At 36.7% G+C, this 25,251-nt stretch overlaps 4 protein-coding genes across 5 annotated transcripts; 2 read left to right on the top strand and 2 right to left on the bottom strand.

Moving 5' to 3' along the window:
* The first annotated feature begins 723 nt into the window (after nucleotides 1–723).
* LOC110858879 (cytochrome P450 3A31) lies at nucleotides 724–4,499 on the top strand. The gene is made up of 5 exons (XM_022107765.2): nucleotides 724–1,281; nucleotides 1,719–1,882; nucleotides 2,304–2,938; nucleotides 3,461–3,727; nucleotides 4,159–4,499. Exons 1-5 carry the CDS (start codon nucleotides 985–987, stop codon nucleotides 4,323–4,325), a joined length of 1,530 nt encoding a protein of 509 aa, XP_021963457.1. The 5' UTR covers nucleotides 724–984; the 3' UTR covers nucleotides 4,326–4,499.
* Nucleotides 4,500–11,092: 6,593 nt separating this feature from the next.
* LOC110858931 lies at nucleotides 11,093–12,967 on the top strand. Its single transcript, XM_022107813.2, has 2 exons — nucleotides 11,093–11,272; nucleotides 11,558–12,967. Exons 1-2 carry the CDS (start codon nucleotides 11,218–11,220, stop codon nucleotides 12,745–12,747), a joined length of 1,245 nt encoding a protein of 414 aa, XP_021963505.1. The 5' UTR covers nucleotides 11,093–11,217; the 3' UTR covers nucleotides 12,748–12,967.
* Nucleotides 12,968–16,185: 3,218 nt separating this feature from the next.
* On the bottom strand, nucleotides 16,186–18,760 carry LOC110858975. The gene is made up of 5 exons (XM_022107859.2): nucleotides 18,260–18,760; nucleotides 18,047–18,168; nucleotides 17,039–17,318; nucleotides 16,729–16,874; nucleotides 16,186–16,656 (listed from the first exon to the last, which is right to left on the bottom strand). The coding sequence occupies exons 1-5, from the start codon at nucleotides 18,301–18,303 to the stop codon at nucleotides 16,325–16,327; spliced, it is 924 nt and encodes a 307-aa protein (XP_021963551.1). The 5' UTR covers nucleotides 18,304–18,760; the 3' UTR covers nucleotides 16,186–16,324.
* Nucleotides 18,761–19,374: 614 nt separating this feature from the next.
* LOC110858989 lies at nucleotides 19,375–23,315 on the bottom strand. Of its 2 annotated transcripts, none has more exons than XM_022107873.2 (6): nucleotides 23,219–23,315; nucleotides 23,074–23,139; nucleotides 20,676–20,804; nucleotides 20,420–20,600; nucleotides 19,852–20,046; nucleotides 19,375–19,674 (listed from the first exon to the last, which is right to left on the bottom strand). In XM_022107873.2, exons 1-6 carry the CDS (start codon nucleotides 23,265–23,267, stop codon nucleotides 19,560–19,562), a joined length of 735 nt encoding a protein of 244 aa, XP_021963565.1. In that variant the 5' UTR covers nucleotides 23,268–23,315; the 3' UTR covers nucleotides 19,375–19,559. The 2 variants fall into 2 exon arrangements, with proteins under 2 accessions (XP_021963565.1, XP_021963564.1); XM_022107872.2 differs by having other exon boundaries at nucleotides 19,852–20,061.
* Nucleotides 23,316–25,251: the final 1,936 nt, after the last annotated feature.

Here is a 25,251-nt window from a genome sequence, read left to right on the forward strand (position 1 = left end):
CTTTTTTTTGCTATGAACCCCCTGAAACATTTTTATTAAGATTTTGATAAATTATAATATTAGCCAGTGAAGTACGTCCAAACAACGCAAAAAATGCGTGTTAAAAAAATCCACATGTCAAGCGTAACTCTGAGGGACTTATTACATCTTTTACACATATCCCTTCATTGTGCGACAACAAAAAGTCGTAAAAATATGGGGTTTGGATATTTTTAATCCAAATGCGATTGTCTAAAACGAACTTCAGTAAGGAGTCGCTACGTGACCTTTTTGGCCTAAAGTTTGACCTTTTAAATTTACATGTATTGCGATAAAATTGACATGCTAATAAACGGTAAAACTTAATTTTTATAGAGGTCAAACTTTAGGTCAAGAAGGTTACGTAGCGACTCCTTACTGAAGTTCGTTTTAGACAATCGCATTTGGATTAAAAATATCCAAACCCCATATTTTTACGACTTTTTGTTGTCGCACAATGAAGGGATATGTGTAAAAGATGTAATAAGTCCCTCAGAGGCACCCTTGGCATATGGATTTTTTTAACACACATTTTTTGCGTTGTTTGGACGTACTTCACTGGCTAATATTATAATTTATCAAAATCTTAATAAAAATGTTTCAGGGGGTTCATAGCAAAAAAAAGTCCTCCACCACTTTTTTGTCGAGTTGTACGTATTTAAATGATTGATGCAATCCATGTCCCCAGTCCATTTGGTCATTCGCAACGTGACAAGTAAGTTCTTCGTACGCCGTTAAAAATCTGGCAGTGTAATATCTACTGGTATCGATTTGGTAATAACTTACTACCCGATTGGTTTGTTTCTGAGTAGTAAATTTTTCATTATCAGAACATTACTGAACCGTAATAAATACTTGTTATTTCCGTACCGATAGAATCATATTTATCCACTCCTCCGTGTAATAATTTAATACCAGTTTGCTAAGAGTGTACCATTAGTAATTTTATGCTAAAAAACAGTCACAATGTGGGTAATCCCTGGAATTCTCGTGGTCTTGGTGACCGCCTGGTTTTTGAGGCGTTTCATGAAAAACTCAAACGCGGATAAATTGTCGTACTGGAAGCAGCAAGGATTTACCATTTTGGAAGAGACGATATCCGGCTGGGACATTTTTACAGGGAAAGGAAACGTGACCGATTCGGATATCGAGTATTATAAAGAGTTGGGGCGCAGGGGGGAATCGTGCGGGGTGGTGACCGAGTTGGGAACGCCGATCCTGATCGTGAGAGATTTGGATGTCGTGAGAGATATTTTGATTAAGGTGAGATTAAGAGGAGAATTTGGACATTTATGGAAATTGATTGATGTAGAATTCTGCAGTAGTTAGTAAAAATTTCATGCATATGATATTTTGCATAATTTTATGTTACATAATTCAGCATGAATTATTTATAGGTTTTACTTTATAGATGTGCATAATTTTCTGCACAAATCCCTCCGTGTAAAGTTTGTCTGTAGAAAAGAGGCCATTTATTTCTTGGTATTAACATTGCACGGGTCGGTTAAAATTTAATACTGATGTGGTAAACTTTTAATACCGATCTATTAATACGCATTATTACTTATCATTATTACTTTCTCCAAATCGTACGTGTGAATACGACTTGGTATTTTGCTATATTGGATTTCCAATCATGAGACTGACTTGATTAAAAAATTTCGTGTGTTTCAAAATTTTGGAAATCTCTTAAATTTCAGGATTTCGACAATTTCACGGACCGACCTCCGTTTGGAGAAGGGAACAAAATCTTTAACGGAAGTTTATTCGGTTTGATGGGGAAGAATTGGAGAAATATGAGGTCCTTTTTAAGCCCAACTTTTACATCGGGACGGATTCGCAACATGTTTTCACATTTTGAAAAGTAAGTATTTTCATATTCGTAATAAATTTTGAGATTAGAGCTTAGATTAGAGTTTAGATTAGAATTAGAGCTAGAGATTGGATTAGATTAGATTTTGAGATTTGAAATATTGTGGTCAATTAATTTTTTAACATTTTTTAGTAACCCCACGTTCATAGTAATTGCATGGTTAAAATAGCTTATCAGCTTAATCAATTTTCAAAATATGTGGGATTCAATGTTTTTTGAAGATGATAAAATTAATTTTTGAAAATTTGGTTCGAACTTTAAGTACTTAATTATGTTTTCCCACACGAATGCAACAATTTATGAAGTTTTAGATTACGAAATTTTTTTAATTTGCCGTTCGATTAATTGAATTTTTGAAAATCGAATAAATTAAGTCGAACTTTGACTACTACATTGTGCTTTCTTTCCTCAGGAGTGCCGCCAACTTGACCGCTTTTATCAAAAACCAGCAAAAAACCTCGTCCTCCACCAACTTCGACTTGCCCGTGGTAGAAGCGATGCGAAAATTTTCCATGCAAGTCATCACCTCCGCCGCGTTTGGACTGAAAGTCGACTCTTTTCACCCCTCCGACGAAATAATTCCCATGGCCCGACGACTCTTTGCGCTCACAATGTCCGCCAAAATAAGGATGATTTTCGTCCTACAATTTCCCAAGCTGGCAAAATTTTTAAACGTGAAAATGGAAGATGTCGAAGCAGTCGATTTTTTCTGGAGATTGATTTCAACCGCGATAAACATCCGCCAAAAGAGTGGGGTAAGGGGCAACGATTTTCTTCAGAGTTTAGTCGACGCGCTAAATTCGAAGGAAGCGGGTGACATTGTATGGAGCGAGGATGCCGCCATTCCGCAAGCTTTCGCCTTCATTGCGGCGGGATTTGATACGATCGCGAATAATTTGTCGGCGGCGTGCTATGTCCTCGCGACGCATCCAGAAGTTCAAGAGGAGCTGTATCGTGAGGTGGAGAAGGTCATGCAAAGTAGTGGGGACGACACGATTTCCTATGAAGAAATTAATGGGATGGAGTACATTGATATGTTCGTGGCAGGTAAGGTTTAACGTGGGATGAGATCATTGAGATCGTCGAAATCTGCATTTTTTTAAATCATTTGCCCCCTCTGGGAATTTAATTTTAAATTCTGGGCAACAAACTTTTAGCCAGTAAATTGATGAATAAAAGAGCTGTAGGTTTCTTAAGCCAGTTCCTATTTTTTTGAAGGCTTCTTAAACTTGATATGTCCTTCTTCAGAAAGTTTTAAAATCTGGAGTGTATATTTTTTTCAAATTGGGAACGACCTGTTGTCCATAGATAAATAATTTTGCCATCCAGAATTTTAAGATAAATTTTCAGAGCCTAAACATGATTTATGTAATAAGTAAGTCGTCATTAAACATTACCCGAGGTATATTCCTCAAAGTCGTGAAATCCTAGGGAAATTCTTAGTCGTATACAATGCCCTTTCAAAATTTTGCTGAAATTATCCAGTTCATAAAACTTTGCCAAGTTATGAAGTGTAGCGAAAGCAGTCCAAAGCGCGTATTAATTAAAATGTATTTACTATTTTACCAGAGACTCTCCGCCTTTACCCCTCGGTAGCGAGGCTGGACAGAGTGTGCACTACGGAGTGCGCATTACCGGACGTGGGAAAGGGCGGGAGAGCGAGACTAATTCGAAAGGGGACTGTGATAGCCGTGCCAGCGGATGCATTTCACAAGGACGAGCAGTACTTTCCAGATCCCTTCAAGTTTGACCCGACCCGATTCAGTCAGGAAAATAAGGCGAAAAGAAGTCCCTACGCGTACATGGGGTTCGGAAACGGGCCGAGAAGTTGTATCGGTATGAATGAATTTATGACAAATAGTATTTTTTTTAGAAATTATGTGACCCTTTTAATAAGTAAATTTATATATGTACTCTGAGTTCCTTATGGATTAAGTAATCTATACGAACAACAGAGTAGCGTTAAATTTAATTTACTCTGGATTTAAACAGTGTTGATTTAATTTGTCCCGGTTTTTTGAGTTAATATTTGAAGTCATGTACGTAGATAAAAGATGGTGAAAACTCTGATGCCAATTTTTTAATCAGAGTTTCTTTCCAAATTAGTCTTTAGACTAATCATCCCCTTAACCCTTTCCTTCGACTTTGCCCTAATTTTCGTATTTTTTTGGACTCCCAAACAAATCGGGCCGAATTAAATCAACACCCTTTGGATATCTTCTATATTTTTTTCTCTATAGTAGAATTTAATTGGTTAATTTTTCTAGGGATGCGATTTGCCTTGGTGGAGACGAAAGTAGCTTTGGCACATATCGTGCGAAATTTCGAAATCAGACCATCCGCCGGGACCCCAATTCCGGCCAAGATGGAGAAAGACATGCTTGGATACAGCGTTGGGACCGATATCAGGCTTAAATTTATTCCGAGAGATTGAAATTATTTCAATATGGATGCGTTCTTAATTTAATTTAGTAATATGTAATTCTACTTGAATTTTTGGAAATGTACCGATTAATTAAGTGCAAATTGAAAAAATGTAATTATAAAAACAAGTATTTGGATTAATAAAAACTAATTAATAGCAACAGGTCGAAACCTGCCTTGTTTTGGGAAAAGTAACGTTGAATCTATTATATTATTTATTTAATTCCAACATTTCCTGAGGTTTACACTTCAAACTTTCACATTATTAAATAGTCAAAAATAGTCTGGCTTGCGTCCCCATAATTTTTTTACTGGAATCATATCGGACAACTTCGGCTCGTTCCACCTGCCTGGATGCTCCAAGGTTTCCCATAAACCCACCAAGTCACCCAGTGTTCACAATTACAATTCACAACGTTGTAGTATTCGAGACCCCGGGAGATATCGGCTCGGGCCCGTTCAACCGCTCCGGAACGTGGACTCTTGTTGAAGGCGGATTTCATAAATCGGTTAAATTGTGAGGTGCACGTTTTACATTTCTTGTATTTATCGGCTACAGTTGACCAATAGTCTTCTTGTATCCGGGCCTGTTCAAAAAACATTTATTCATTCAAAATTCATTCAAAAAATTATTCATTCATTACTCATTTATTTAAAATTTGTGAGTAAATATTTATTCGTTAATCATTGTCTATTCATTTTATTCTAAATTCCTCTTATTAGATGGACTTCTCAATATGCCTAATGCATTTAGCATAGCATGAAAACTGACAAATGAATAAAATAATCCATTCATTCTTTCTTCATGCATATGAAATGAATGTCATTCATTGAATGAATATTTATTTGTTATTTCTTGGATAAAAAATGGAAAAAATTATTACCCATTATTCATAAATTTGTAGAATGATAAATGAATAGCTTATTTACTCTCAAATAAATAAATAAATATGAACACATACTATCTTTCCAAGCAGGTTTGAACTTTTGCAGAAACTGAGAATACTGAAAAACTGAACTAAAACCAGTCTCAAATTATGCTCACGGGGAACTTTGACGCAGCCCGTTTCTCAGAATTCTAAATTTCTGAAAAGGTTCAACTGTTTGTGAATGAAGGGTACACTCTTAGCAACTTGGTAACAAAACCCAAAAGTTCGTTAACACCAACCGTCGGTGTCAACGTCAATTCCATTAAATGGTGACAAAATGTTGTGTAAAATTGACACTGACGAAGAATAATGCGTTGACACCCTACCGGAATCAGCGATATCTTGAAATGATGTCGAATTGACACCGTGCGATGTTACCGCAGTAAGCAAAACTTGGACTTTACACCAAATTGTGTCAGTCTCTTCGCAATGGACGGGTCTGCTTGGCGGCCATTTTCCTTCCTCCTCCACGAAAAGTCAACAAAATGGATAAATTAATTGGTGTGCTCAATTGATTTCGAGGGAAAAATTGTTTTTTAATAAGTTTAAGGACATCTAAAGTACTTCCAATTTCTTGACTTAGGTGAGTCAATATATGTAGCACATTAATTTGCCCTCATTTAATTAAAATTATTTTACTGTGTGTATTTTTATTTTTCAAAACTTATTGTTTCCAGTACAGCTAAAATTCGACGATGGACCCAACGAGGGAGCCAAAAGTGACGAATAAGGATTTGTCCAACCGGCAACCTATTTAATTATTATTAAATATCTTGTTGCTAAGTTAATTTAACTGAAAGATTTACTCATATTTTAGACCATCACCGTGTTAAAAACATATAAGCTTTTTCTTTAAAAGTGCATTAAGGTATGAAGCACAAAGTAGTATTTAATTTGTGCGAGTGTAATAATTTGTTGCTTGTGAATATGTTTGAAATACTTGATTAATTTTGTAAGTGATTAATATTATTGAATGTAAAATAAAACATCTGTTACTAAAAGTTGTACTTCAGTTGTCACAATCCGGGAACAATTTGTCACCAGGTGGTGACATTCATGTATTAAAATACACATATAATGTTACCTAGCAGTGTCGAATCAACATAACTGAGCACAACCTCTTTTCCATTCGCGGTGTTGGTATTGTCACAACGGCATGTTGGGTTGACACCGCAGCGGTGTGCAACATAATTGACACCGCACCGTGTCAATTTGACACCAAACCGGTAGAGTCATATATAGACACCGGCATGGTGTCAATTCGGTATCGATTTTTCTGTGAGTGTATGCACTTGCCTTATCAGACCCTTCTCGAACAATGTGGATAACCCGATCCGACCCAGAGGCCAGAAGGATGTGATCTGCTACCGGAATTATTTCATTCTATTATGTCCCCCGCCTCAAAACTAATTTTACCCGAGTCTCGTTTCTCATTTGCATGAACTCCCCCCGATTTAGCGTGAGCCAGGCTAATTGCGAAACCGGAATTGTGCGTTCCCCCATCCACTGGTACATTTAGAAGCACTGAAAATACCACGGTAAGTAATATTCGCAACTTTAAACCTAGAAAAATAGTAATTAAAAACATTTTAGTTAAAGACACACATTACTTTTTACAAAAATAGCTAAATCCAATTAGCACCAATAAAATTTTTGGCAAACTTACTTCCCCTGTACATCTCGAGAGTTATAATTTTGCAAATACGAGAAAATATCCAGGGTATCAAATTGTGCTGAGTTAAAGAGGTTGGTAATCAAATGAAGACTGATTAGGGGTAAAGTAACAACACCTGGTTTTATACGGTTTATGTGTGGCTGCCAAAAAATGGCAAAGTTCAACAAATGCGTACAACATGTAAATACATACATAATTTCCAAGAAAATCAGATTTATGTATTAAGTCGTATTTAGATTTAGCAACGAACACGTGTTCCTGAACAACGTGTACATATGTATGTATGTAAAATCAGCTCTTTCGTTTTATCGTACTGTAAAGTAATGTACCTAAATCTTCGTTGAAATGAATGTAATCCGATATGCAGATATATACTATGTATGTATGTGTAATACACTTATCTAATTCCAAGTAATTTATAAAACAATCTGCCACTAAATACTTAACTACGTAAGGTAAGGATTTGTGAAGTGCTACGTGTGCCAAGTGATTGATCTGCAGAGTTTGTAAGTATGTAGCATGAAAAATGACAAGTGAATAAAAGAATTCGATATTAATTTTTCATGAATATGAAGTGAATAAATATTTATTTAATATTCATGGGTTCAGAAATTTTGAAAAAATAAAGGTTTACTTATTATTCTTAAATTAGTTGAACAATAAGTAAATGAATAATTTATTCGTTCCCTGTTAAATAAATGAATGTGAAATGCACCTCTTCCACGCAGGTTTGGACTTTTACAGAAATCGAGAATATTGAGAAACTACACTTAAATTGGTCTCAATTTTCCCCAAATTATGCTCATGGGGAACCTTGAGTCTGGTATCTATGTAGTTTCGCAAAATTTTAAATTTCTGAAAAACTTTGTGAAGAGTAAATATGTATGCCCTTGCCTTATCGAAGATGAAGCCATTCCAGATATGAATCATCAACTTCTTTTAGAATTATTGAAACATGATAAATAGCAGATGATGATAAAAATTATTGAAAAAAAACGGGAAAAATGTTAATTATGTGAATACAACATTCCAGAGAATGAATAAGTACATACATAGATGCATCAAAATGATTGTGCATGCTTCAAAATCTGGAACTTGTACCCAGGCCCCGTTTTAGGTATAGGCGAGCTAGGCAACCGCCTAGGGCGCCAGATTTTGGAGGGGCGCCAGCCGGCGCCCCTATGCACTAGATAAAAACAACTTTGCAGAATTTTATAATTTGTCGCGGAAAATAACTTAAAAATAGACTTTCACTGGAGTCTGTACTACAAAATTTTATTTGTAAGTATTATTAAGAAATTTTAACTTGAAAATCTTGCCAGCTAAACTTTCCATTTAACTTATTTAATAAACCACAATTTTTCATGACACTTACGATGCAGAAGTGTGAAGTGGTTACCTCCAATCTTGACCATTTTTAGATTGTTCAGGCTCGGAAATTAGCACAAACATATTTATACTTTTGCGTTTCCTTGAATGCAATTATTTTGATTTTTTTAATATAATTTGGCAGGCAAACTCTGAATTTTTTAAAACGCTCTAACTTGTCAAATTTTAACCCGATTTAAAAATCATGCACAACTTTTGCTTAGAATTGCTTAGCTGAAATTATAAAATTCGGTTTTTAAAAACTTATAATTTAAAGAACATGAGCATTTTTTGCCACTTTAAAGATTCACAAAAACTCCTAGAATGAAAATATCAACTACATATAAAAAAAAATATTTTTTTATAATTTCAGAGAACAAATTCTAAGCAAAAAGCGTGCTGAATTTCTTAAATCGGGTAAAATTGGAAAAATGACGTTCGTTTTTGAAAAACGTTTTTGAAAAATCCGTATACTGGGTGTAGTTTTAATCTAAAATTTTGCCACACACGTAATCCCGCAGATTCTACAAAACAAAAAATGTTACTACTTATTTCTGATAATGCGATGGTGCGAAGTTTAACCCTACCATTTGGTTGAAATATCGAAATTGTGAGATCCATGTCAATACAAACAACGTTTATTGAGGCAGTTTGTGCGATAGTCAGAATTTGTCAAAATATTTCAGTTCGAAGTTGTAAAACGGGCGATTTTTACCAGGCGGAGGAAGCAAACTCAACTTCCAATTTCTTCCCGTGCTAAAAACTTCACAATTTTTTAACTTTAAATTCAAATATTTTGGCAGATTCAGACCATCGCACAAACTGCCTCAATAAACGTTGTTTGTATTGACATGGATCTCACAATTTCGATATTTCAACCAAATCGTAGTGTTACACTTCACACCATCGCATTGTGAATGTAAACAATTTAAACTTACAATGAGGCGTGAGGTGGTTATCGCCGATATCGACCGGACAAATTTTAAATTGTTCACGCTCAAAATTAAGTGGACACGTATGTCTGCTTTTCCTGAATGGGCATTTTTACGCCCGTGGCGGAATTTTCAAACAAGAAATTCAGCCAAACTCTGGGTTTTTTAACACGGTGTCACTTTTCGAATTTTAACCCGATTTCAAAAGCTAAACACAATTTTTGCTCAGAATAACTTTTATAAAGTTTATAAATGCATTTTATAAAATTCAGAAATGGCATGAAGATATAATATTTTTGAAATTTTAAAAAATTAATTTTTACAATTTCAGAGAAGTTATTCTGAGCAAAAATTGTGTTTAACTTTTGAAATCGGGTTAAAATTCGAAAAGTGACAGCGTTTTAAAAATCCGGGTTTTGGCTAATTTTTTTTATTCCGCCACGGGCGTAAACATGCCCATTCAGGAAAACCCAAAAATGCGGGTCCACTTAATTCTGAGCGTGCTCAATTTAAAATTAGTCCGGTCGATATCGGCAATAATCATCTCACACCTCCTCATTGTGAGTCGCGTCAACCTCGGAAATAACCATGTTGCACCCCACTATTGTTAGTACAATTTTAATTTAGAATGTGCAAAGCCTCAAAAGGTGACAAATCTTAATGAGGCTTCTGTGCCATATTAATAGTCAATTATTTTTTCAGGAATTAAAAATATTTAATTAAACGTATCTATCTAAAAAAATGCTGATTTGTATACATGTAATTAGTGCCAAATGCAATTTTGTGCACAATTATATAGTAAGCTGTCGTAAAAGGGTTTTCGAGCGTCGACGGTGCGAGTACGTAGGGGCGCCATTATTTTCTTGCCTAGGGCGCCACATTGCCTAGAACGGGGCCTGCTTGTACCTTGTCATATTTCCATTTGAATAAATACATAAATAAACCGTAGTAACGTTAGAAGTAGCTCACCCTGTCATAATGATTGAGACAGAACTTTGCACCGAAGGTGCGGAATAAGCCAACAAAATAGATCACAACTCTTATATATTCATTATATATATGCCGTTTATGGTGCAAAAAATTCGGCCCACCATTGCACCATTAGTGCAGAATTAGCGACCATTCGGGTTATATAATTTTGAAAACTTTGTCAAAATTGTATGATCATTTCTCCCGGATATTCTGTACTATTGGTGCGTTTTGCATCCCATCCCCCAATTATTTCGCATCATTTTGTGTTACCGATTGTTAGATATCAACTGTGCTATTTATTTACTAAAAAAATTCGATCCAGTTTGTTCAATACCAATGGTGCGCCTAACATAATCAATAATTGTGAAGGGGATTTTTAATTAGCATCAATTCATGCAAAAAACTCGTTAACAGACAGACAGACAGACGGACGGACAAGAGGAATTCAATAGCTCCCGTGCTACGCAGGGTGAGCTAATAAATAACTAAAAAAAATTAGCGAATCTGCACTTTGGAGGTCGGTGTGCAAAAAATGATATATGTGCAGACATACAAAAATTTAAGTTAATAACACATGCCTGATTGCGTTTAAAAGTACGGGATCTTCATACATACATATATGCATTTTGTACGCTTTTCCTTATTATGTACGTTCTTGCTACAAGAATCTTACTTAATAAGTAACTGAATACATAATAGCCGAATAATGAACTGAGAATGACGTCCGTTATATCTGAATAACTTTATTTCTCCTATAAAAAACAATAATTGCTTTTGTCACCTGCCATTCAATCAAATTAATGTGGCACGTAAGAACTTGACAGGTTTAATTTGTCGGGTGTAAATTAACTCAAGATCACGGCCTTCTCCAAATAAAACCAGGAGACATCCATCCCACAATTCATTCGCTTTTAATCATTCACAAGTTTTCCTTTGTTGAATCCAATTGGAACTTATACATACTTGTACATAGCTGAAAATATTGTGAAATTTTATTGAAAACTCGAAATTTAATTTAAAATTGCGATGTTTCTCAAAAGTTTCATAGCAATTGGTCTCGTACATCTACTCCGGTTTCATGGTAATATGTGGAGAATTATTTAAATATATTTCTTAAGTACATACTTTCTACATTTTTCGAACGTAAAATTTTTCCGAATTAAATACCTTTTTACCACACTGAATAAATTTACCTACGTATAATTTGAAATGGTACAACTGATTGAGTAACTCTAAATTTAACTAAAATCTGGTTAGGTAAAATATACTCAACCAATTGCGTGATTTCAAATTTAACTCTAGTTATTATAAATATTTAGGCTCAAATATTTTAAATTCTTTTACCACGTAATTTTTCCCTTTCCAGGAATCAATGCCGAAACGTGTGTCCGCGACGGATACGAGGAAGAATGTAGTGGTTTCTATGAGACCTGTCCGGACGGCTTCACTCGTGAGTTTTACGAAGTCCCGCATGCCGTTGTGCAATGCCGATGTGTTCGAGGCTTGACGGCGCAGGAGTATCAGGACTATCTCGCCTGTAAATGCCGTAATGCTGTCAGCAGTTGTAATCCCGACGGCGGATTTGGAGCGCGATACCAATGCGGTATTGCGTGGCGAGACTGTTCCGATACTGTCAAGACTGGACTATGCAGCGGCGATCTGACCAATTCAAAATGGAGAGGGTACTGCTGCGACGACGTAATTGGGAACTGCATTACCACAGTTGACAAAGCCACCGCAAATGGGACTGTGCCCCAAAATTCGCAAGATATAGTCACCCTGTGCGGAACTCACACAGCCGAATGCCTCAGTAATGCCCAAATAAGCGACCTGTACTGCCCCCGACTAGCAACTCGTTGTCTTCAATCGGTAGAGAACGCTACAATAGCTGGCAAATTGTTCACAAGTAGGGACAACGTGACACAACTTTGTGGCACCGAAGCGGTCAAATGCCTGCCGGATTACAGAATTACGAACATATATTGTCCCGCACTCGTAAGCCAGTGTACCAAACTGATTCAAAACAGTAGCGAATCCATTGTCCGGAATGAGCTTGATGTTCCAAAACTTTGCGGAGCGGAAATCACGACGTGTCTTAGTAATAGCGAAATTCGAAATTTTATCTGCGCGCCTCGCCTCGCTAGGTGTGAGAAGATGATTGAAAATGCGACATTTGCTGGAGTCCTGCTGAATAATACGAGCCAAATTGAGCGGGTTTGTGGCGCCGGAATAGCTTCGTGTCTGGATGATGCTACGAGAGAAAAGTTGCTCTGTAGACATCTCCTCGTCCGCTGTAAACTTACATTGGTTGGCGTCATCACGGTGGATTTTCTTATCCGGGCTAACGATCGAGATAAGGTTTGTGGTAAAAACGTGCCGGAAACACTGACTTGTATTGAGAAGAGGATATTTGGATCCACTTTGGTACAAAGTGTTCCTCCGGTGCTTGGTGGAGCGTATGGCAGAATTAGACGAATCGGTTATGAATCACCGCTAACTGGATTACTTGAGTCTCCCCGTAATAGTCTTTCGGGATTTGGCAATTTGTTGGGTTAATTGAAAAACGCAACGTCAGCCTGACGTTCAAAATACCTAAATTGTAGAACTAAATAGATAAATTGGTTAATAAAATTATATGCTGTTTAAAAAATTCAACTTGGGATATCTTTATTTTAAATGATTATTTTTGTCCAATAGATACTCTGCTTGATTGTGCCTTTTTAAATTTAGGTTGTGCGACGAATATTTGGTTAAAAATAAATTTTCGCCCTTGGCTTATGGAAGTTTACCTGTATTGGCTGTATTATACATATTTTCGGGTGGAATCTCAGCCCGGGTGATATTGAATAGGGTGACGTTTCTCCACAGAAAGCAAGGCTATTAATTTATGTGTGTCTTGTCCATGTTACACATATTAAATTCTATGCACTACCCTTCCTACCAAATTCTAAAATTGTGATGTCCCTTAATGTTACTCCCAGTCTTCTTAAGGAACTGATGCTTGAAAAGTATAGGCATAATTTGAAGACCTGGCTTGCAAGAAAAATTTTTTAACAAGTAATCTTTGGTAATTAGTAATCCTTGGGTGAAAGTAGAATTTCGATATCTTTTTCCATCATAGAGAAATCCGCGTCCCGTTTGTACTTTTAGCTTTTTTTGCCTCATACTCTACCTCCCATTTTTCACGGGTTGTTACGTAGGGAGAACCTAACTATGTGGTGGGGGGACCCCAAGGTGCAGCCACTAGTCCGCACTCCCCCACCACGCACTGTGAGGGGGCCCCGACCCCATACGATTGCGACACTGGCCGGAAAAACCCATTCGGGAAAAACCGCTGCCACAAGGATTCGAACCCTGGTCCATTCGGTTCGCAACCGTGCTCTCTAACCATTAGGCTATCGACTCACAGCTTTCTACCCCTCCCCCCAGGGAAAGGGGCGGGGCCGAACCAAATTATTTATTGGTACCGTTGCACTCACAAACATCACCTCTATAAACTATGCCAATCTTAACAAAAATCAATTTTTTTCTCTTTCGAAATTCCATATTTACATTATTGTTACTCTTATCTTAAGTAAGCCTCGTAACACTTGCGATCCAGAAAATTGTTCGGATGTAATGTTAATAAACCCATATTTTTTTTAAATAATAGACATTTATTTTTACCATTAATTAAACCATGGAATTACAGATACCAGTTTTTTAGGAAGAAAACTATAACTGTTTTTTATGGAAGAAACCGTTTTTTTAGTTTGTTTTTCAATCATTTTAAAACTTCACACCAAAATCTTTGACTTTACTTATGAAATTCTTTAAAATAATTATAAGACGCACAAACAACATTCATGATACGAACGACAGTAACCATGTAAACATGTAGATAAATATTAAACGGCTACAAATACCTGCATAATCTAAATAAATTAATGCACAAATGCTCACATTGAATCATACTTAAAATTGTAGGATACAAAGCGGACAATTATGTAACTGTACAATTAAGAACTTCAAACTCGGTATTTGCAATTCAGTTGCAAATTCAATTGTATAATAAGACAAACATTTAGTACTTACTTACTTCTTGCTTATTTAATCGAACAACCACATTAAACTTTTCTGCTTCTAGCTGATTAACAGATTCTTTAAATATTATTATCATTCACTTACATATTTAGTTAAACATCTTTATCCAGACATAAATAATTTAGACCTTGTCGTTATCCTAATCTACATATTTATGCACTAGTTGACTACACATAAATAACTATAGCATGTACAAATTTGAAGGAATATCATCCAGTGGATCGAACAAGGAATAAAAATGGATTACAAATTTAAAATACTAATATCACTACACATTAAAATACTTTCTTAAAAATTTGACACATAAATTGTATACAGATTTAAATCTTAATCTTAATTGGTAACCTTGTACGAACCATATTTATTTAAAATCTACAAAATTAAAAAAAACTGAGTAGAATATGTAAGTCTCACGGTTTAATCTCGGATAAATGGTATACATTAATAAAATACGGAAGAAAATATCTAAAAGCTGGAAAAAATGCAAAGCAGCTTACAAAAAAAAATAAAAACGTTTCTTCTATTTAGCTCATTTACTGAGGGATGTCCCCATAAAACTATAACTATTTAAATATGTAAATACCCTAAATATATGTAATACTGTGACTGTAAACATTACACACATACATGCAAATTTCTGTTAAATACGTAAATTCATAAATACTTAATTCAGAGATTAGATACCAGTTTTTTTCTCTACCAGCACGATTTTCTTCACCTCGAGGTAATAAATACATGTATAGAACTTTAAAAATGCAGCAGAAATGCATGCAACGAAATGGGTGCCGTTTTGACGTGGAAAAAATTTAGTCTTAAGAATAATGCGACCCTTTCGCAAAATAAATACAGTCCGAATTCTAAGTAAACTAATTCTAAGAAAAATCCAGAGTAAACTTATTTTAACACAATTTTAAGATATTCTTAAGAGTGAAATGCACATTAAAATTAAAACGTTTGAGACTTGTTTTTACCTAGAAATTCACATTCTTCTATTGAGTAGCAATAAATTCGCCTTGCTCTTGCATTCCATGCCCGTTATCTGGCACGTGGTTATCCTCCACGTGATTTTCCTGCACATGCTCACCCGCCACGCGGTTTTCCTGCACATTCCCAAAATCCGCACTCTTCCCTCTATTCAACCCCCTCGGTTTCGCGGTCGGATTTGTATGCGTTTTCTCATGATATTTCAAATGATGCCCTCTCTTAAACCCTTTTCCGCACACGGAGCATGCAAATTTCCTAATCGACTGGTGCACACTTTGATCATGACTCTTCAACTTGGTCAACGTGCTGAACATTTTCCCGCAAAGGGTGCACTGGTTCGACTTGTCTGAATGAATCGCCACCATGTGGAGCTTGCAGGATTGGCTGAATTTGAACGTGGCATCGCACTGGGTGCACTTGAAGGGCCGCTCGTCCCGGTGTTTGCGCATGTGCTGTTGCAAATTTGAATTTAAGTGGAAGGACCACCCGCAAATTTCGCAGATAAAGTTTTTCACGTCGGAGTGGATCTTGAAATGGTTTTTGAGTTGACCTTTCGTCGGGAACGCGCGGGGGCAGAGGGAACATTTAAAATCGAGAGATTGGATCGTGTGACAGCGCTGTGTGTGGAGCGGGAGGCCGTTGTAGGCGAGAACTTTTTCGCAAATGGGGCAAGTCACGGGAGCCTTGGAGATCAGGGTGGGTGGCGTTTTGCGGATTTTGCGGGGGCGGCCCCTGCCCCGTTTGGTGGGTGGGGGTGTGAGAGGAGGGGAGGGGGTGGGAGGAGAGGAAGAGAAAGTGGGGGAGGGTGGTGGGGAGATTTTCAGGGTGGCGATGGGAAGGGGATGTTTGCGGGGGCGACCGCGTTTTTTTGGGGGTGGCAAAATCTCTGGGGAGCAAATGATTTGTTCGGAAGGGATTGGTGGGGAGGGGAGGATTTTTCTGGGGCGGCCCCGCTTTCTGCGAGGGGGTTCTTCGGTGGGGGTGGTGATGATCTGTTCGGTTTCAAGGGGGCGGATTTTTCGGGGACGTCCCCGCTTCTTGGGGAGCGATATGACCGATGGGGAGCTTATTGGGAGAGGGATTTTCCTTGGGCGGCCGCGCTTTCTGGGGGACCAGGGACAGGGATGGGCCCTCCCCAGGGGATAGTTTGGTTTGGGAAGATGGATCTTGGACGTCCCCGCTTCCTTTTGATTAGTGGGGGTGGGGTTAGGGGACTGATAATAATTGGGGGTTCGGAGGAAGAGCGGGCGGCAAAATTTCGGGGAGCGGAAGCAATTTTTTGTTCATGTTGTTTCTGGGATTTTTTTATTTTTCTTTGCAAACTTTGTGATGCTCTGCGTTTTAAAAGATTGCTGATTTTAATTGGGGGGACGGGTGGGTGTTGTTGTGGTTGGGAATCTGAAAGAGGTTACAATTTATTCAGAAATTGACTGTCGGGTTACTTTGTAATATAAATTTTTAAAAAATTACCAGAATTCTCGACTTGATTATCTTCAGAATTATAGTCCTCTTGATAATTTGGGGGTGGAACTTCATCGTCGGGATCCCAATCACTGCATGATTCTTCTTCCGTTCGTGGGGATGAAGGTTCATATGACTCTGCAGGGACGGTGGACCTGTGCAAAAAATTTTGCAAATTTTAGCATTGATATATTGATATATTGATTACAATAAGTATTTTGCCATAGTTTGCGTTCCAGCCGTGCTTGTCGAATAATTATTTATCGAGGTCTAAAATTCATATGTATTACAATCCTACAAAATTTGCGAAATAATTTACGCTTCTGGAATAAATTGGTGCTCCGATGTTTCTTCAGTCGGTGGTGCCAAGTTTTCTGCCGGTTCGTCCTGCTCCTCCGATTTCATGGTGGCTTGGGGACTGAGAAGTAATTGAAAAACGGCGTCGTCGTCCTCCGTTCGCGCCTCCACTTGACGTTTCTTCTCGCCCGTTTCGGCGTCGTAATTTGCATGGAATTTCTCCTCGACTTCGTACACCCCGTCGTTAATTGTCTTGAGACCGTCCACCAGCATCAAGTGGAGGTCACAGGCGTAGCTGTAACCTGAAAGTTGATTACGCACATAATTCAGTTAAAATTGTAATATAATCAGTGTGGAAAACTTGGGGTTTGATTTGGCAATTTTATACAGGGTGGTTTAAATGTAAGGTTACAATGGATAATTTTTCAATGGGAAGAATTCGCAAATCTCCATTATTTTGCGTATGAAATTCAATATTTTAATAATTTTGTCATCAGTGTTCCATAAGTTTTGGTAAAAAATAATAAAAATCTGAATCCCAAATGTGTAGTAACTAATGGAAATTTACGAATTTTTCCGATTGAAAAATTTGCCAATGTAACTTGACATTTAAACCACCCCGTACATCTAAATAAATACCCTGTTTGCAAATAAGTCTAGCAATATTTTTGCGGAAGTTAAAGTTTTTCGCAGTTGAAATATACGTTTTCAAAGTTTGTTGCGAATTTAACGTATTTCGTACGTAAGGTATCCGGTTTTTAAATAGTTTTCATTTTAGAGAGTGTAAATTTAAATTATGAATAATTACACAAATTATTCACGTAAATTCGTCTTCGGTGTTGAATTTTAAGTTTCTTTTTTGTACAAATTCTCGGGTTTCACTTCAAGTCGTACAAATATTTCTTCTTTCTTAATCCCAATTAAAAACTTAAGTAATTCAGCTTTTTGACATAAAATCATTTAAAACAACGGGAAATTGGTTTAATTTTGGCAAAATAATTAAACTAGTAAAATTTGATGTTGAACCCACCTTCAAAATATATTTTGCATTTTTGCGTAATGGAAACCAATTTTGTTTCCGCATCGGTCAGAACGCGACGCAATGTTTCCAATTCAGCAAGGAAATTTTTGAACTCTGGAATTCTTGTTTTCCTACAAAAAAATAGTAAATTAAATAAATTTGGATACTTATTTAGTTAAAAAGTAGCATTTAATTGTAGCAATATTAATTTTGTATTATTACGGATCCACATTGTCGGGAGGTTGACTTAATTTTGGTAGCTCCATTTTGAAATTGTTTAAATTTTGTTAAATCACTCGTTCGTAGTTTTTATATATGCAAATGGGTTTAGATTGGTAACCATGGAAACCGTGTGGTGAGTTGTCCAGACACAAGACGATAATAATGCAAATATTGCATTTAAAGTTGACTGAAAGTTTTTCACAAAATGTGAGTTTCAACAAAATTTAGCTATTTTCACGTTTTTTATTATCTGGTAATTATAGCAACGAATAAATCCACTTGTTTGAATTGGAATAAGATTACAAGTTACGAATTTTTTTAGTAAATCGCGATTAAATAGAGTTAATTATGAGGGAAGTCTTATTTTAACTTAACAGTCTCTTAATTTTTTAAAATTTTTGCATAAATTAATTTTTCCTGGACTTTGAAATGTTTCCACAATATTATGATTCTGTGGGAATGAAGTTTGGAAAGATGGCAGCTGAACCTCATCAAGTTACCATGGAATCGGCAGCCAGAGAAGAAGAATTGTTAGCCAAAGAGTGGAAAAAAAGAACCAATAAGAGGAAGGTAGGGGGCATTCATGTATTACTGGGGTAAATTTGGTAAGTTACGACTTTCCGCGTGCATCGACTAAATTGAATTTGCATACCTAAATTTGAATATAAATCAAATTTAGTTAACGAAGGTAAGCGGACCTAGTAGAGACAAAGTGGGTGGACGACCCCTCATTGCCCATGCGCCTTTTCGCTCAACCAATGAAACTGGTCCAAGTTCGGAATTTCTCTTCCCTGGAGTTGTGAAGCTGGGAAAAAGTGAAGGGAGGAAAGTTGAGCAGACTTTGTCTCTTCATGAAATATCTACATACAGAGTTGCGTTTTCATGCAGTGTGCGCGTGTGGTAGGTGAGAAAGTTACCAAATGAATAAAAGCATTGATTCATTCTTCATCAGTATAAAATGAATTTAATGTATTGAATTTTATTTATTTCCTCAATACTCACCAGATCAGAAATTTGGGAAAATCATACACTCACTCATTTGGTGAATTATTTACTTATGCATTTCATTAATTAATGTTGTGCGAATGAGAGAATGTGAGCAGGTATGGTTGAGATAGGGTTGATATATAATTAGTTGATTTATTTATTTGCTCATTAAATGAAAGAATTAGATAAGCATAATTTGCGTTAATTTTGCTGTAATTGTATTACATTTATTCAGTAAGTTGAATTTTTTTCATGTATAATATTTATTTGTAGTTGTGCATTTGGTCAAAAAGTTGGATTTGGTTCGCTTTGTTTACGCGAATGCGCAGTGGACCCAGGTTTCATGCCCGCCGCAGCTGGATCCCGGGTAACAGGCTTCCACAATGTTTTGCGCGAGGCAGAAATCTCTCAAAGCGGTGCAGTGATTTCTGAAATAGAATTTGTAGTTTCAGAATAAATTGAGAACATAAAATAATCCTGGTTTCCTTAAGCTAATTAATGAATTATATATTAATTTTGGCGGGAAATAACTTGTTTAACAATGCGTAATTCATGCTATACTAATTTTACGAGCGACTCATTTTCGTGTGCATTTTAGTGCTTACCGCGGAGTTGAGCATGAAATGTCCCACGTGTTTCCCTGATAATGCCACGAGGTGGAGGAGTGGCACGACCCCGCGATGGCGTTGATGTCAATCGATTGCCCATACTGGGCACGAAAGTTGACTGCGTAAGTGTGCATGGCACGAAGCATGGAACCCTTCAAGCAGACACACCCACCCGGCGCGGCTGCGCAGTAGCTTCGATTTAAAAAACTAAAAACTTGCTTATCTCCGATTTAAAACTTATAACATACATATTTACATTTGAAAATAAATTTTTAAAAATCTCAAATATCCCGGCTAAAAATTTGTACGGCGTAGAAATTTGGCCCTATTTTTCCCTCAACTTTTGCTTGGTTTTGTGCATAAATTGGGCCAAATTTCTACAGAAAAACTATTTATATGCAGAGCGATTTGTGCCGAAAAAAATATGCGCGTATGTATATATGGTTACGCAGATATTTATGGCAAGGAATATGTATGCAAAAAAATTGCAATTATGTATGTAGATATGTTAATTACTGCAGAATTATTTGCTCAGTAAGAATCCCATGCAAAACCGATTGCTTACTTGGATCTCTTGACCTGGCGGCCGTAACACGTGTCCCGAACGTTTGACAGGGCCGACGCCCCATCGTACGGATTATTCCCGTCGGCGCTGAAATGGTCCGATTTGAGACGAATTTCTCCTCGCTCGTGCATTGCGAGAATGCGACACGCATAATCTTTCGCCTCCACGTCGTAACAGGCACCTGGATGAAGATCAAATTTTATATAAAAAAGTATACACAAATTTGGCACGGAAAAATAATTTTATGAAAATTTACCGCATCCCGTCGTGCACCTATTTCGGGAGAAGCAGCACCGAATATTGTTGGCATAATTGGGACACAAATTCGAAATCGCGACGCCACCTTCGCAACAATCGTCTTGCAAACATTCCCCGTACGGTTGACCTAGAAAGGGGGCATTTTATCGGATTTAATTTACAATGCGATGGTGTGAAGTGTAACCCTTCGATTTGGTTGAAATTTTGAAATTACGTGGGCCATGTCAACACAACCTCCGTTTCTTCGGGCACGGAGGTTCGATGGTCAGAATTTGGCAAAATATTTGAGGTCAAACTTGAAAAACGGGCGATTTTACCAGGCGGAGGAAGCTCACTCAACTTCTATTATTTTCCCATGCCAAAAATTGCACGTTTTTCAACTTTGACCTCAAATATTTTGCCAAATTCTGACCATCGCTGCCTGAAGAAACGTTGGTTCTATTGGCGTGGACCACCTAATTTCGAAATTTCAAACAAATCCGAGGGTTTCACTTCACACAGTCATATTGTCAGTCACGGTGCATATTGTAAACTGGCAATATAATGATTTATTTATTTGCATAAAATTTATTGGCGTTCATGCTTAACAAAGTTACATACAGTCAATGGAAAAAGTATTGGCAACACCCACGCAAGCTAAATAAAATTGGTTATAACTTTACCATGCGTTATCAAATTGGCATGAAACTTTGGACACATTTGATAAATCTAATGTAGTGTTCGATTATAATCGTGTTTCCGATTTAAATCTTGTAAACATAACGCAATCCAAATTTTGACCCTAACTAGTCAGGTACGAACCTGCAAAAAGTATTGGCAACATGTGGCTAAATTAGTTACTCGACACAATTTTCTTAACCATCTTCCACATTTCGTTACGGTAAGGTAATTAGGTGACAAAATATAACGTTAGCGACATTTTAAGTCTACAGTTGTGTTGTCTGGAGCCAAAATGGCGGCACTAAACCAGCTGTATTTGGCGCGGCGAGAAATATTCATGCCTCTTCTATAAAAATGCTTTGTTATCGAAAAATCAAAGAGAAAACATACTTTTCCATATTCACTATTGAAAACGTAGCAAAGAAATATAAAATGACGATCTCAGTTTCTACTTTTCGACGATGCGGAGGAAAAAGGTCACCTACGCCCAAAATCTACTGATGAATCAAGCAACAAATCACTCGAGATCGGAAGATTATAGCCCCCAAATCCATGTCGAATTTCAGTACCAACTGTGGGGCAAACATATCATTCAATTTGGTGTTCACTAAAAAATTATGCCTTAGGGTTTCAGGCTCCAGTAGCCCGACCGACGAGAGAGTCCCAAAAGCGAACCACCTCAATAAATTGGAATGGGCTAAATATAAGCCTCAATTGACTTCCAATGAATGAAATAAAGTCTACTGGTCTCACATAGGCATATTTTACTTATTCGGAGCTCATTAATTGGTTCAAGTCTGGCGGATGCAATAAAAGGCTCAGAAATACTAAAACGTTCGTATGGCAGTTTAACACATAGGAGGATCGATTATGGTTTGGGGTTAAATGACTAGGTGGCGGCGTGTTTACCTGGTCATTATCGACAAAATCATGACCAGGGAGGTCTAAGTAATCATTCCAAACGATAATTTGAAATTATTTGATAAAAACCTGACCTGTGGAGGAATTTTATATTCCAAAAATGCAGTGACTCAAAACAGCTACCCCAATTAACGATGCAAGTTTTTGGAGACCGAAAAGGTTACGCTTCTTTCGTTGGCTGCACAGTCTCCTGATGTCATTCTGATTGTTTGGGCTGCGAAAAGAGAGACCGGTGGGAAACCACTCGACGAAAAACGAGCTTGTCAAAAGTTCGAAACAAGTGTGGCCAACCATATAAAAAAACGTTATAAAGAACCTTGTCGAATCAATTCCATGGCCTATTTCTGCTCTTATTGCGTCGAGGGGAGGTACCACGTAATACTAGAAGCAGTGTGTTGCAGTAAAATTGGCCTTTCTTTGCTCTATGATTTTTTAAGTTAGAGGGTGCCAATACTTTTTGCGGGTTAATTTTGCAAATTTTCCAGCAAATTATTTAAAAACTGCGTTAATATAATTTTGAGCAGTAAAACATGATTATAATCGAAAACAACTTTAAATTAACTAAATGCGTACAAATTTTCATGCTAATTCGATAATGCATGCCAAAGTTATAGCCAATTTTATTTAGCTTGCGTGGGTGTTGCCAATACTTGTTCCATTGACTGTATATGCCCAAATTTCGTCCGTAATTTATTCAAATTGTAAAGTTTATATAAGCTTGTGTAAAGCTTGTGTTAATTTGTACGCATTTCTTTACTTAATTAAAAAGTTTTTTAATTGCTTAACTTATTTAAATTTATAATGTATGTACATACCATTGGACGGAGTGTTATAGCAGGATTGTATTCCGCCTGGAAACGGACCGCCCGGAAATACTTGACCTGAGTAAAATTTGGATTTGATCCAGATGATAAAATTGGTCTGAAATACTTCTTTCAAGTCAATAAATAAATAATTTACCCAACACAAGGCACGGAAGTAGAGAAATTCCGACCAATTTTTGCAACATTTTGAGGAAAAAGTATGTATTTATGCAAAAGTCAGATGAGACGCAGGTTAAAATAGAATGAACGTAAACTATGCGATGCGTCGTATTTATTTGTTACTTTACATTGGCCAGGGTTGCAAAATTCGTGTTTTTTGTGCAATTGCATTTTGCTTTATTGTGTGCTCTAATTTTTTTGTTGGATAATTTTATTGATGAAAAAAGTGCACAAGTCATACTCATTTTTTTGCGAGGTCTCTGGAATTTCGATTTATTTCCAACTAAAAACAGGAGGAAAATTTTGTTGTACATGAAAATGTAGTTACATTTTTTGAAAAGTAGTGCACTCGCACAGTGCAATCAGGTTACAACTAGAAACACAATATTGGAAACCTGGACATTCAAAAAGTGCTTATCAATTTTTGGGTAAGCTTGATCGATTTGATCCACCACACCTGTCCACGCGTAATCCGTAATCCTTTACTCGATGGAATTCTGTCGTGATAAGTAATATTTAGATAACCATTAGTGAGCGATTGCATTCCATTGGAGTAACATACGTGGGTATGTAAATATCTCCAAATTTAGAATAAGAAGGGGACATACATAAAGTATGTATGTAACATAAGTTAACAAGTGATTTGTTAACCCTTTAACGTGCATAAATAACAACAAGAAATTGCATTGATTCAGGGACGCTATCAGTATGTTGTGGTCATGACGCGGGAGTAGAAATTCAAAATTCAGGAGTTTTAAATTAAAACTCCTGAATTTCTCCTATTTGTATTAAAACTTTAATACAACTCGAAAAACTGAAAAATCCCAAATTTAACATTGCGTTGTATAGGGAAATATCCAAATTTTCGGGAAGAAAATCTTCAAATTTAGCATTGTGTTGGCATAGGAGAAATCCCTCAAAATTGCAACAAATTTTAGGTCCCGGAGAGAAAATAGAAAAAATCAATGACCTCCTAGAAACGACAATTGTCTTCCCTCCGCGCCATGACCCACGATTTTTTAGGACGACTTTTGTCTTACTCCCGAATTAAGCCATTTCTTATAAAACGACTATTGTCTTCGTTACAGTTTAAAGGGTTAAAAGCGAGAGGTGGGATGGGGTTGTCGAAAATCGCGATTTTTGCCTGACGTAATTTATAAAGTGCCCTAGGGATTATTCAAGATTACCGAATAAAGCCTACATACATACATAACACTAAAATAGTGTTGTTTAAAGATTTACATTATTATGTACCATGTTACCTAATATGTATTAACATCCAACATAATTATTTAAATTATCAGATGGTAATCATTCGTAAAAGAATGTATGCATTTAGTAAAATAATGACCAAATCAACATATGTACGTACTTAATCATCGTTTTGTCGTGTCTTCAAATATAGCAGGATTGTAATTTTAGGGTCTGTCTTGGCTTCAGACGCGGCTATAATTTATAGAAAATTATCCATTTATATGTAAATGAACCCCCGCCCCGTACATAAAGGGTGCGGATTTAATTCGCCCCGATTATTTTTCGGAACCTATAAAAGTTTGTGAAAATTAGTCCAAATTCAAAAGAGAAGAGTTAAGGGCATGATTAACATAAATTTTCTGAAAGATTAATTATCTATGTAGGATTGCTTCCCTATTTAATAATAAAGATTTCGCCCTTCTTGGTTTTCGAAGATTGATAATCGGGACGAATTAAATCAACCCTCTTTAACATCGCATCTTTGGATTGATGAGTTTGGATTCTAAATATTCCTTTTCATACAAACAAGTAAAGGTCGATTATAAAACAAAGCATTGCTGCTTTCTCTGAGTTACATAGATATTGTACAAAATGGATTAAATTAAGGACTTCCGTTCGTTTTGAATAAACGTCAGTCCTAATTCCTCGAATATTTCGAGCTACAGTTGGATGTTTTTGTCATTCAATAATTAATTATTTTACTGGCTGGTTTCATTTTTAGGTTTCAACCTTGCTATATGTATGCCTAGGTTGGGA

This window comes from Folsomia candida, unplaced genomic scaffold (genome assembly GCF_002217175.1).
Source record: "Folsomia candida strain VU population unplaced genomic scaffold, ASM221717v1 Fcan01_Sc023, whole genome shotgun sequence".
Classification (NCBI taxonomy): Eukaryota; Metazoa; Arthropoda; class Collembola; order Entomobryomorpha; family Isotomidae; genus Folsomia; species Folsomia candida.